The sequence below is a fragment of the Rhinoraja longicauda genome, unplaced genomic scaffold (assembly GCF_053455715.1).
Source record: "Rhinoraja longicauda isolate Sanriku21f unplaced genomic scaffold, sRhiLon1.1 Scf000884, whole genome shotgun sequence".
In the NCBI taxonomy this organism is placed as follows: Eukaryota; Metazoa; Chordata; class Chondrichthyes; order Rajiformes; family Arhynchobatidae; genus Rhinoraja; species Rhinoraja longicauda.
The window spans coordinates 8,722-20,811 of record NW_027602100.1 but is presented as its reverse complement, the minus strand read 5'-3'; the positions used below and the strand labels follow the sequence as shown (position 1 = coordinate 20,811).

Genomic DNA, 12,090 nt, shown 5'->3' with positions numbered 1-12,090 from the left:
CTTCCCCAAACACCATACTAGCCCTTCCCCACCCCATTCACCCTCTTCTCCTTTACCATCTTGCCATCCGTTCACCCTCGCCCACCCCCACAGCCCCAGACACCCTCATCACTGAACCCAAAGCCCCCCAGAGACCCCCTCACGTCCTCAGACCTCACACCCCTTCACAGACCATCAGCGTCAGACCTTCCACACCACCTCGCAGCCCCTCACCCACCCGCACAGCTCCTCACAGCCTCCCCTCTCCCTTCGCTTCTCTCCTCTCTCGTCACACTGTCCCCACTCTCCCACACCCGGGGGACACACCAAGCAGGAGGGAGATGCTCTCCCCGCTATCGCCCGGGCCCGTTGAGGGGGGGTGGGGGAGAGTGGGGTGGGGGAGGAGTGAAGAGTGGGGTGGGGGAGAGTAGGGTTGGGGAGGAGTGAAGAGTGGGGTGGGGGAGAGTGGGGGTGAGGTGGAGGTAAGATTGGAGTGGGGGGAGAGTGGGGTGCGAGCAGGGAGAGAGGGGGTGGGGGCAGGGGAGGGAGGTGGGAGTGGGGAGGGGGGAATAGGGGTGGGGAGGGGGAAGGGGGTGGTGGCAGAGTTGGAGGAGTGAGTGTGGGATCAGGGGAGGTGCAAGTGGGGGTGGGGGGGTGGAGTGTGTCAGTGGGGGAGGAGGGGGGGATAAGTGGCATTGAGTGGGGGGGTTGAGGGTGCAATACCGATACAGGAGAGACTTTGGGTCCAGGGCTCCTCAGTCACACCCTCTCCCCTTCCCTGTGACCTCTGTAACCCTCCCTGTACCCCCTCTACGAGGAACTAGTGGACCAAGTTCCTCGTAGGGTTTCCATTGTGACCTGGGGAAATCCCGTTTTTCCTTTAAAATAAATTGTCTGTTTAAAAAAAAAGAATCTCAATGGGGGGTGGAGAGGGGAGGGGTGGGGGGGGGGGGGGAATGGTGTGGGGGAGGGGAAAGGGGAGAGGGAGCCACTGACACTGTCCTGCCAGCAGCCATCTTCTTTCTCCTTCACTGTGGTGCCGTGCTCATCCAGGGGAGTGGGAGGCCAATTAAAGGCAGTACAGGGAAGGGGAGAGGGTATGACCGAGGAGCCTTGGACCCAAAGCCTCTCCTGTATTGGTGTAGAACCCTCAACCTCCTACTCAATTCCCCATATCCCCCCTCCCTACCCCCCAGTCTCCCATCTTCCCTGACCCCCACTGTCCCCCTTCTGCCCCACCCCCACTCTATCATCCCCCCACCACCACCCCCTCCTCCCCCACCCCTGCTGTCGCCTTCCCCCACCCCTCCTCCCTCCCCCACTCTTCCCTCCTCCCTTCCCCAACCTCCTCCCCAGTCCCACTCTCCCTCCCACCACCACTCGCACTCTCCTCCACCCACCCATTCCCCACCACCCCCCTTTCCACCACTCTCCTCCCCCACCGCCCCTCCCATTCTCTCCTCCCCCAGCCCCAGTCTCACTCTCCCCCACTCTCTCCTCCCCCCCACCCCCCACATTCTCTCCTCTCCCTGCCCCACTCTTACTCTCCCCAACCCCACTCTCACCTCCACCCCTGTCTTTGGGGAAGCTAATGTACTTGTTAGCATAGAGCAGCAAAACAAGATCTTCAGTCCAACTCGTCCATGCCGACCGAAATGCCCCATCTAAACTAGTTCCATTTGTCCTTATTTCGCCCACATCACTCTACCCCTTTTCCACATATCTGTCCAATGTTGCTTTCTTTAAATGCCGTTATTGTACCTGCCTCAACGACCTCCTCTGGCAGCTCGTCCCATATACCCACCACGCACCAAGTAAAAAAGTTGCACCTCTGTTTCCTATTAAATCTTTCGCCTCTCACCTTAAACTCCCAGCTGCCTTGCCGTTCCCTCCAACTGGCACAAGTATGCTTTGAACTCTCACTATCACTTTTTCTGGACATTCTTGTCCTCCTCCAATCATCTTTAGCACATTGCTGTCTCATTCTATCAAAGTTGGCCGTGCCCCAATTCAGAAATGTAACCGCTGCCTCCCCTCCATCATTATTTCAAAGCTCATATTTTTATTGTGGTTGCTGTTCCCAAAAGGCTCACCCACCAATGTCCTAAGAGTATGTCAAGCTTTGCCCTCCCCCTTATATGGCCCTTTACAGATTGCCTAAGAAATCTTTCCTGACAGACTTTTGATAAATTCCAGCTCATCTCAGGCCTTGGTGCTTTGGCAGTCCCAGTCAATATTGGGGGAAATAAAATTCCCTCCCATTATAGCTGCCTGCAATCTCCCAGCATATTTATTCCAAAGGGGGATACCTGTCACTGTAGGAAATGGCCCCAGGGATTCTTGCACTCTCTACCTTCTCCCTATCCGGAAGTTGTTTCGGGGGTACACCGGTAGCCCAAATCTGGAGGGCTCTGTCCTCTACTATGTTCATACGGCAGCTATTCCAATAGGATCCATTAATGAATGTAACATATATTAGCTGCCTTTAGTGTTTATTGTACATATTAGTGCTATGTTCTAGTGCGTCCTTTTTGTTCAGATATGTTTAAAGCAACATGGGGCAGCTTTTTTGGAGTTTAAATATGTGCACAATAATAGCTTCCATATATATTTTTGCAAGTCTTTGTGAATTGCATAGAAATACATGTGGTTTTACGGTTGGTGCTTTCCCATACAAATTGACGTCATTGTGGCCTCCAAAGCAATGGAATCACCCTGTATCCCTATTAAAGAGGGTGGATGGTAGGGTTTCCATTCATTCTGCATCTTGACTATTTGAAAGTGATGCCATGAGAAACTAATCTGAAATACAATAACTTCATACATCAATCTTTTATCAAAATGTCAAAATTTTCCTTTATTGAAACAAACATTTTTTTAAATAAAGGTTGATGAGAACATACAACAGTGCAGATAAAAATATAAATCTCAATAAAATTTAATAAACTTCAAACAGGATTCAAGTGCAAAAACATGCAAAACCTAACGTCATTTATGTGTACACATTACAGTGATGGGTGATCAGATTGAATATCCAAACTAAAATCCACACTTGCGTCCAGGGTCTCTGTTCTGGGGGTACGCCCTGGTGTCACTGGTGCAAGTGTGGGTGTGTTAAGGCAGGGCTCATCTGTTATTGCCGGCTGCAATACAGTGTATGCCTGCTGTGATGGTAATGATGTTGCCTGCTGATAATATGGCATCACTGGTGGTGGCATCAGTGGTGGTCCCATCAGTGACTGTGGCTGCAACACAGAAACATATCAATATTAAGCGAAAGGCAAAGAAATCAAAACTTTTACCAAGCTGTGGGTGACAAAGAATTCCAACTCCAATTCACACAAAGCATTACAAAATTAGATACCTGGTGAGCACCTGCTGTGGTGGTCCCATCAGTGGCATCTGCTGTGGTGGTCCCATCAGTGGCATCTGCTGTGGTGGTCCCATCAGAGCCCGTCCCATCTGCTGCTGTCCCATGTTTCCCATCTACAGCAGATTCTGCAACACACATGAATTAAGTGTGAATATTTCATACATAACTATAAATTTTAAGATCAAATATTAAAGTCAAATGTCCCCCAAATCCCACAAAAATCACTGAAAATATTCACTGGCTGGAAGAAGTTATGGGCAGTGATGGTGTAGTTAAACCACACGTTATCTGGGATCTTGAGCAGCTCATTCTTCACGAATCCCAGGAAGGTGTCACGTGGTGTCCGGGGCTGTGCCATGGCCTGTCTGGCCTCTGTTGCCTGTTGCATGAGCTGCAACATAAATAGGTAAGATACAGGTAATTAATTTTTGGAAATAAAAGGTGGATGGATGGATGAAAAGAGAACTCTTGTATCTTGTTCTTTGGCTTTTGAAAAAGACACATAGTTGGTCATCTGTAAAAAAAAAAAAGATCAATGTGAATTGCCTGCATGCAAGAGAATGGAGACAGCAGCTGCCACACAACATGACATTGTACAGGTGCAGTCAGGGAACTCTGTACCTGTTGCCGGTTGACATAGGTAGTCACTAATGGAATTCACCGGTCAACACTGGCGACAACCTACGTCACCTGGCGACAACCTACGTCACCTGTTACGTCAGGAGATGTCAAGCTACGATTATCGGCGTCAAATTCACTGTCGCCGAAAAGTTTTCAACATCTCAAAATCCAGCGGCGACCAGAAAAACGCTACGACTCTTTGGGGACGACTCACGAGCAGACAGGCGACACCTCGGCAACCGTGTGGCGACAGCCTCGTCTCCTAAACAATCTGCCTTCATGTAGTTGCTGACATTGAGCCCTGCTTTTCTGTTCGTTTTCAGTTGCTCACTGAATAGGATACTGATTAAATAATCACAATCAATCACAATCACACTTTATTAGTCAAATAACTAGATCATTATATTGCTATAAAAACTTATTCAAAATATTTGGAACAATTATCTTTAATAAAGTTTACACATAGTAATAAACCATATTTAATTTGTAATAATTGAATAGAATACTGATAAATAAATATAAAAATCCCAACCAATGGCTGGGTGAAGATCCATCATGCCCCCTGTGTTCAACACCAGCCACGCTTAAGCACATCCTCACTGGGTGTAAAGTGAGCCTCTCCCAAGGACGGTACACCTGGAGACATAATCAAGTGCTCAAATGCCTGGCAGCAACTCTGGAAAGCAGGAGAACAACCAACAATGCCCTGCTGCACAGAACAACTGACCCAGTTATGTCAATTGCCTTTGTTCGGAAGGGAGACCAAAGGCAACGGAAAATTCCACCAAGGACCAGGTTTGGACAGCTGGAGGCAGCCCGGGACTGGCAGATGCTGGTGGACGTGGACCAGCGGCTTACGGTTTCATCAATGATGGCCATCACCAACTTGAGGCCTGATCTTGTCCTCTGGTCCAACTCTCAGCGCGTGGTGTATTTTGAGGAGCTCACAGTCCCTTGGGAGGATGCTGTGCAGGAAGCCTTTGAAAGAAAGAAACTGCAATATACAGAGCTTGCAGCGGAGGCAGAACAGCGGGGAGCAAAGATCTGCCCGGTAGAAGTTGGATGTCGGAGCTTCGTGGCAACATCAACTGTAAGACTGATGAAGGACCTGGGGATCAGCGGACAAGCCCTACGCCAGGCCAACAATGAAAGCAGAGCGGAGTAGGCAGTGGCTCTGGCTGAAGAGGAAAGACCACATCTGGTCTCCCAAATAAGCCGGCTAGGCAGATGCAGAGGGGGGTGGTTCTGGGGCACCAGAACACACCGCTGAGCCTACTGGAGACATCTTGGGCCCAGTCGATGAAAATAGGAGTCCACTTGATAACCCCAATGACGTGTCTGCCCAGCCTTTCTCAACATCGGAGAAGCGTAGGTGAGTGCTTTAGCCTTCCAGGGGCGGCAGAGCGGAGTAGGCAGTGGCTCTGGCTGAAGAGGAAAGACCACATCTGGTCTCCCAAATAAGCCGGCTAGGCAGATGCAGAGGGGGGTGGTTCTGGGGCACCAGAACACACCGCTGAGCCTACTGGAGACATCTTGGGCCCAGTCGATGAAAATAGGAGTCCACTTGATAACCCCAATGACGTGTCTGCCCAGCCTTTCTCAACATCGGAGAAGCGTAGGTGAGTGCTTTAGCCTTCCATCACCACCGGGAGCAGGTTGAGAGTTGGCACTTTGGATTTTAACATCACGTCCTGTGTATTTGAAAACACTGTTATAAAAAAACGATTCAAAATATTTGGTACAATTATCTTTAATAAAATTTGCACATCGTAATAAATCATATTTAACTTGTAATAATTGAATAGGATACTGATTAAGTAACTAAATATATTGCTATAAAAATAAACAAATATTGGAAACTATTACCTTCAATATAATTTACACAGTAATAAATCATATTTAATTTGTGATAATTATTGTTTTGAAAGATTGGACCATAAAGTTTTCATTTTACAAGAACTGATGGAAACAAATGAGTGCACTTTTCTTTCAAAAAAAGTACAATGATCAAAAATTAATAAATTAATTGCATTCTGCACCAGGAAGTCATAGTTTTTGTCTGACATCTAGAGATTTGGCTAGTTCTAGGCTGTGACAAATATTTGGGTGTCTATAAATCTAAATCCCTCCTCCCTGCACCAGCCCCACAGCCATACATTCATATCCCCTATCTCCCTGTTCCTGCCCTCACTAGCACGAGGTACAGGAAGCAATCCAGAAATAACCACCCTGCAGAAATAAACACCCGAGAACTCACTTTGCAGAACCTCCTTCCTCTTCTTCCTGACATCATTCGTGCCCACGTGCACAACTACTTCTGGCTGTTCACCTTCCCTCTCGAGGATGTTCTGAAGTCGGTCCGAGACATCTTGAACCCGGGTACCAGGGAGGCAACAGACCATCTTTAAGTCTTGCCTGCCGCCACATAATCTCCTGTCTCAAGTCTCACTGTCAGGATTGGAGCCACCGACTTGTCCGCTGCTCAGACTGGAAGCGTCTTCTGCCCCGACAGCTCCCAAGAGGGCGTACTTGTTTTCATTAAGCACAGCCACCGGAGTCTCCACGTTTACTCCCTTTTCTCCCAGTCACCCCACCATCGCTCTTCCTGCATCCTTGGTGCGACAACCTCACTGTAGATCCTGCCCAGGAAACTCTCATTTTCTCGGAGACTCTCGAGCCAAAGACTCGCACTTTACTCACAAGGCACTTACCTCAACAAGGCCACTCCCCAACAGGCCGCTCCCCTTGAGCAAGCCTTTCTTATATGAGCTGTTCAATTAATTTATTGGCCAATTTACCAATCTTCTAACTTAATTGCTCAGCTAATCCCCGCACTCACTCTTAACCTGCCTTCCTCTGATCAGATTGAAGGTATGTGCTTCTCCCGATCCTCACTGAAAGACTACAAACTTGCCTTTGGCGCTCTGTTTAAACCTACTTTGCCTGTGACTAACCAAGTCCAGCCAATGGTCATTCTTGCTGCTGCTTCTCCCAAGTTTCCTGATGATGTTGACCCTTGCTTTCAGTTTATCAGCCACCCTCTTCAGGTATTCGCGATAGATGAGGGTGCGGTCCAGGGTAACTCTGAGGTACTTGGGGAATTCCTCATTCTTCACCAGCTCACCACAAAAGGACACAGAGCTTTGCATTGGCCAGCCGATTGCTGAGGTGAAAGGCAGTGACAGTTGTCTCAGATGGGTTGGGGCGAAGTCGCCAGAAGGTGAAGTACTTCAGAGCGTATTGAAGATGGGACATGTAGATGTTCTTATACCATAGAAAAGAAGGTAGGGTCTAAAGGTTGATCTATGTAAGTTGAAACGAATGGAAAGGGAGAAATGTGTGCACATCCAAGTGGGCAGGTGTTTGCCAAAACGTTCATGCTATTAGGATACAAGGTACCCAAGCGAAACACAAGGTGCTGTCCCACCTCAATGCATTTGGCCCCACTCCAGTATAGAAGGCAGCTTCGGACTGGAGGGCAAATGTAGGACGGGGGGGCTGAATTGGCCAGCAACCGGAAGACCCAATGGATCCCGGCAAATCGAGCACAGGTGCTCAGAGAAACAATCACCCAATCCACCCCTGCTCTCACCGATGTAGGAGGCCACATTGGAAAACTGCGTGCAGCAGACAAGGAAGGAGCATGTGAACCTCTGTCTCACCTAGAATGCTACCTCCATCAATATGAGCGAGGCCACACTCAAAAGTGGAAGAACACCTTATATTCCACTTGGGTATTTTACAATCCAACAGCATGGACATTGAATCCTCCCATTTAGCTCAATGTGGATGCACACATATCGGAATGGAAGGAACAAAGTTTACGTTGCATGGGTCTGATCTGTTCATCTATACCAGATGTCGGGGGCTGGACTCGATCCTGAATAGAACGATGGGTACGGTAGCCATTGATTTGCAAAGATTTCAGCTAAATAAGATAAATGAGAAATATACAAAGTTAAAAGTAGAACAATAACATTTTCTGATCAGCACCAAAAGTACAAACTAATTGTACAAATCTAAATTCTTCTGAAAACAAGCCATTGAGTTTTTCCAAACAACTTACATTTTAGTGCAGTGTGTAAGTCATAGTTTACAAAATATCTTTTGTACATTTAGCTCTAATGGCATTTACCATATTGTATAATTCTAGGCATTATTTGGACTCTAATTCCAATTCTTAATGCAATATTAATTTAATTAATAATAGACAATAATTATTTTTTTTACAGTTCAAACGATGAATGACTTTCCCTGAAAAAACGTAACTACCCCATGCGAATAGTCACACTGCTTCACTCTTGGGATACTAAATGTAATGGGTCTGCAAACCGGTTGCCTAATCTGTGATTATGTTTGGCATCATATGAGAAATGTCATTTGTCATACAGTCATAACAATAATAATAATAATAATAATAATAATATTCATTTATTGTCATTGCAACGAGTACAACGAAATTAAAAAAATAGCCAATCCTGACGGTGCGTACAAACATATATGCAATAAATGCAAAAACAAATAAATACAATTATATTAAGTACAAGATTTTTTAACGGTGTTGCCTAGTGCAAAGGTAGTGTTCAGTTCTCGTATGGCCCTGGGGTAAAAACTGTTCTTAAGTCTGTTTGTTCGGGATTTGATCGACCTGAAACGTCGACCAGAGGGCAGATGAACAAACAGACGGTGGCCGGGGTGGGATGGATCTTTTATTATTTTGCCTGCTCTACTGAGGCAGTGTAGGCTGAACAGGTGCTCCAGGGAGGGCAGTGAGCAGCCGATGATCTTCTGGGCCGTCGTGATGACCCTCTGAAGGGCCTTCCTGTCCTTTTCTGAGCAGCTGGCATACCATGTGGTTATACAGTATGCCAGCACACTCTCGATGGAGCAGCGATAGAAGGACAACATGAGCTTCTCCTGCAGGTTGGTTTTCCTGAGGATCCTCAGGAAGTGGAGTCTCTGCTGTGCCTTCTTTACTGTGGTGATGGTGTTGGTAGACCAGGTAAGATCCTCTGCGATGTGCCTACCCAGGAACCTGAAAGCGGGTACCCTTTCCACACAGACCCCATTGATGTAGAGTGGGTCGTATTCTACACTGGTTTTTCTGAAGTCAATTATAAGTTCCTTTGTTTTGGAGGAGTTCAGGACAAGATTGTTCACTGAACACCATGCTGCCAGCCTTTGGATTTCATCCCTATAGGCTGTCTCATCTCCTCCTGAGATGAGTCCAACCACAGTCGTGTCATCCGCGAACTTGATGATGGTGTTGGTGGGATGGGTGGGGGCGCAGTCGTGAGTGTAGAGGGAGTAAAGGATGGGGCTCAACACACAGCCCTGTGGTGAGCCGGTGCTCAGTGTAATGGTGGAGGAGAGGTGAGGGCCTATTTTGACGGTCTGGGGGCGGTTGGTCAGGAAGTCCTTGATCCATTGGCAGATGGTTTGGGAAAATCCAAGGTCAGAAAGTTTGGTGACCAGTCTGCTCGGGATGACCGTGTTAAAGGCAGAGCTGAAGTCGAGGAAGAGCATCCTCACATAGCTCCCCTGGTGTTCAAGGTGGGTCAGTGCAGTGTGAAGAGCAGTGTCGATGGCATCCCCTGTAGACCTATTTGCTCTGTAGGCAAACTGGTGTGGGTCGAAGGTGGGTGGGAGGCTGGCTTTGATGTGCTGCAGGACCAGTCTCTCGAAGCACTTTGTGATGACCGGTGTGAGTGCTACCGGACGGTAGTCGTTAAGGCCGCTGATGACAGACTTTTTCGGCAGTGGGATGATTGTGGCGGACTTCAGGCAGGGAGGGATGGTGGATTTTAAAAGGGACAGGTTGAAGATTTTTGTGAAGACCTCAGATAATTGGTCTGCACATTCCCTCAGCACTCTGCCCGTCACACCATCGGGGCCTGCAGCTTTCCTGGGATTCACTGCTCTGAGCACGCGCTTAACATCATACTCCTGCACAGTGAAGGTGTTGCTGTCAGGTGCTGGAGAGGGTGTTATGTCTGCCACTGTAGCTTTCACCTCGAAACGAGCAAAGAAACAGTTAAGTTCCTCTGCCAGCGAGGCGTCGCCGTCGGCAGTCGTGCGGTTGCTGGTCTTGTAGTTGGTGATGTGCTGGATGCCTTGCCATACCCGCCGTGGGTCATTGTTGGTAAAAAAACAACAGGACACACAAAATACATTTTAACATGAACATCCACCACAGTGACTCCTCCACATTCCTCACTGTGCTGGAAGGCAAAAACAAGGACAGACAGACTGCAGGTGAGGCAGCCATTGTGTGGCACCCCCTGTATTTTGTGTGGTTGAAGCAGATAAGGGAGCACAGTGGCACAGATGGTGGAGTTGCTGCCCCACAACGCCAGAGACCCAGGTTCGATCCTTGACTCCACTCAGTCTACCTAAAGCTACCTGATCTCCAAAATGCTAAACACTTTAATTTCCCCTCCCATTCCCGTACTGACCTTTCTGTCCTGGGCCTCCTCCACTGTCAGAGTGAGGGCCCGCTCAAATTGGTGGACCAGCACAACATATTTTGCTTGGGCAGCTTACTCCCCAGCGGTATGAATATCGACTTCAAATAACCCTTGCTTTCCCCCTCTCCCCATCCCTCCCCCTCCAAATTCTCTGACCAGTCTGACTATTTCCCTGATTAAATTTTCTCTGCATGCTTCGTTGTCACCTTCTCCTAGCTAACAATGATCTTTTCTCCATTTTCCGTGATGTCTCGTATTAACACCTTACACTTCCCTTTCTATGTCCCCCTCTCCCCCGACTCTCATTATGAAGAATAATTGTTTTAAGATATTTATGCTGTAAGCTTTACATGTGAAAGCTGAAGCTGAAAAAATTAAACATTGTTCAAACTAAGTATAAACAAACAACACCAAACATGGGGAATTTGTGTTTACCAAGATCGAGTTCAGCCCAATGGCCACATACTGGTATTCTGGGACCCTTGGATGCAACGTGTCGACCTAAACGAAGACAGACAAAATAACCATTAAACATGTTAGTCTGGCTTAGGAGATCATTGCTGCAATTAGGACTAGTGTAGCTGGGGCATCTTGGGTCAAAGGCCTGTTTCCATGCTGTATGACCCAAATACTGAAATGTATATTTTATCTTCAGTAGCTGTAGAACTCAAACTGAAGATAACTATAATTATATTAAAAGACAACATTTATCATGAATCTATTATACATGTTGCACTTAAAAAATAATTTTACACCCTGCAGTTTCAGCAATTGAAAAAGACTTTTTTTTCCAACAGTTTTACATTCATCAATGAAATGTTATTCATGGTTCGAGGGTATAGGGATAATTCATTTATTGTTTGTTATTACTGAGTTACAGAAACTAGACACCTCGAAGGTAACTTAGGAGAATAGTAGCTTGGTATAGAACTTAAACACTTATTCCACAAATAAGTGGCCATTGATAAGGCTGCTTCTTTGATTTTCCAGCTGACTTCATAGGCACAAATATTTAAAGTAATTTAATTCAATTAATGTTCAGACTGTCTCTTTGCTGTAGCTCATGGAAGACAATTCCCGGCACATCCATTTAAAAATATATTGAGCAACTATTATCCACCTCCAATAAATTTAGCATGCATTGATAATTGTATAGTAAGAGGGTAATAGAGTAAAAAAGGTGAATATGAAGGGATAATATAAATAAACTAGACCAAGTGGATCCGTTGGGCCCAAACCTCTCCTGTATTGGTGCAGCACCCTCTCCTCTCCCATTCCCCCCTCCCTCCCCCACATCCCCTCACACCCTCCTCCCCCTCCCACTCCATCCTCCCCTCCCTCCCCCACATCCCCTCACACCCTCCTCCCCCTCCCACTCCATCCTCCGCTCCCCTTCTCCACCTCCCTCGACCCCCTCCCTCTCCCCCCCACTCCATCCATCCCCCTCAACCCCCCTTATCCTCCCCCTACCTTCTCCCCTCACTAGGAGATAGATTTAAACTTTAAAATGAAAATAACTTTAAAAATATAACACCGATTTCAATGAAACGTCTTCCATTAACACTAAAGGGATGACGGTGAGTAAGGTGAGCCTAAAATTGTTGCGCTATCGTGTACCATTTTGGCTGTAGTTCAGGAACAAACAAACAA

General features: G+C 47.1%; 1 protein-coding gene across 2 annotated transcripts; it reads right to left on the bottom strand.

The window, feature by feature from the left end:
- Positions 1-2,892: 2,892 nt before the first annotated feature.
- On the bottom strand, positions 2,893-11,332 carry LOC144591345 (uncharacterized). Of its 2 annotated transcripts, XM_078395572.1 has the most exons (5): positions 10,876-11,313; positions 6,928-7,901; positions 3,591-3,743; positions 3,344-3,477; positions 2,893-3,224 (listed from the first exon to the last, which is right to left on the bottom strand). In XM_078395572.1, exons 2-4 carry the CDS (start codon positions 7,120-7,122, stop codon positions 3,466-3,468), a joined length of 360 nt encoding a protein of 119 aa, XP_078251698.1. In that variant the 5' UTR covers positions 7,123-7,901; positions 10,876-11,313; the 3' UTR covers positions 2,893-3,224; positions 3,344-3,465. The 2 variants fall into 2 exon arrangements, with proteins under 2 accessions (XP_078251698.1, XP_078251697.1); XM_078395571.1 differs by lacking the exons at positions 2,893-3,224; positions 3,344-3,477 and having other exon boundaries at positions 3,489-3,743; positions 10,876-11,332.
- Between the last annotated feature and the right edge of the window lie 758 nt (positions 11,333-12,090).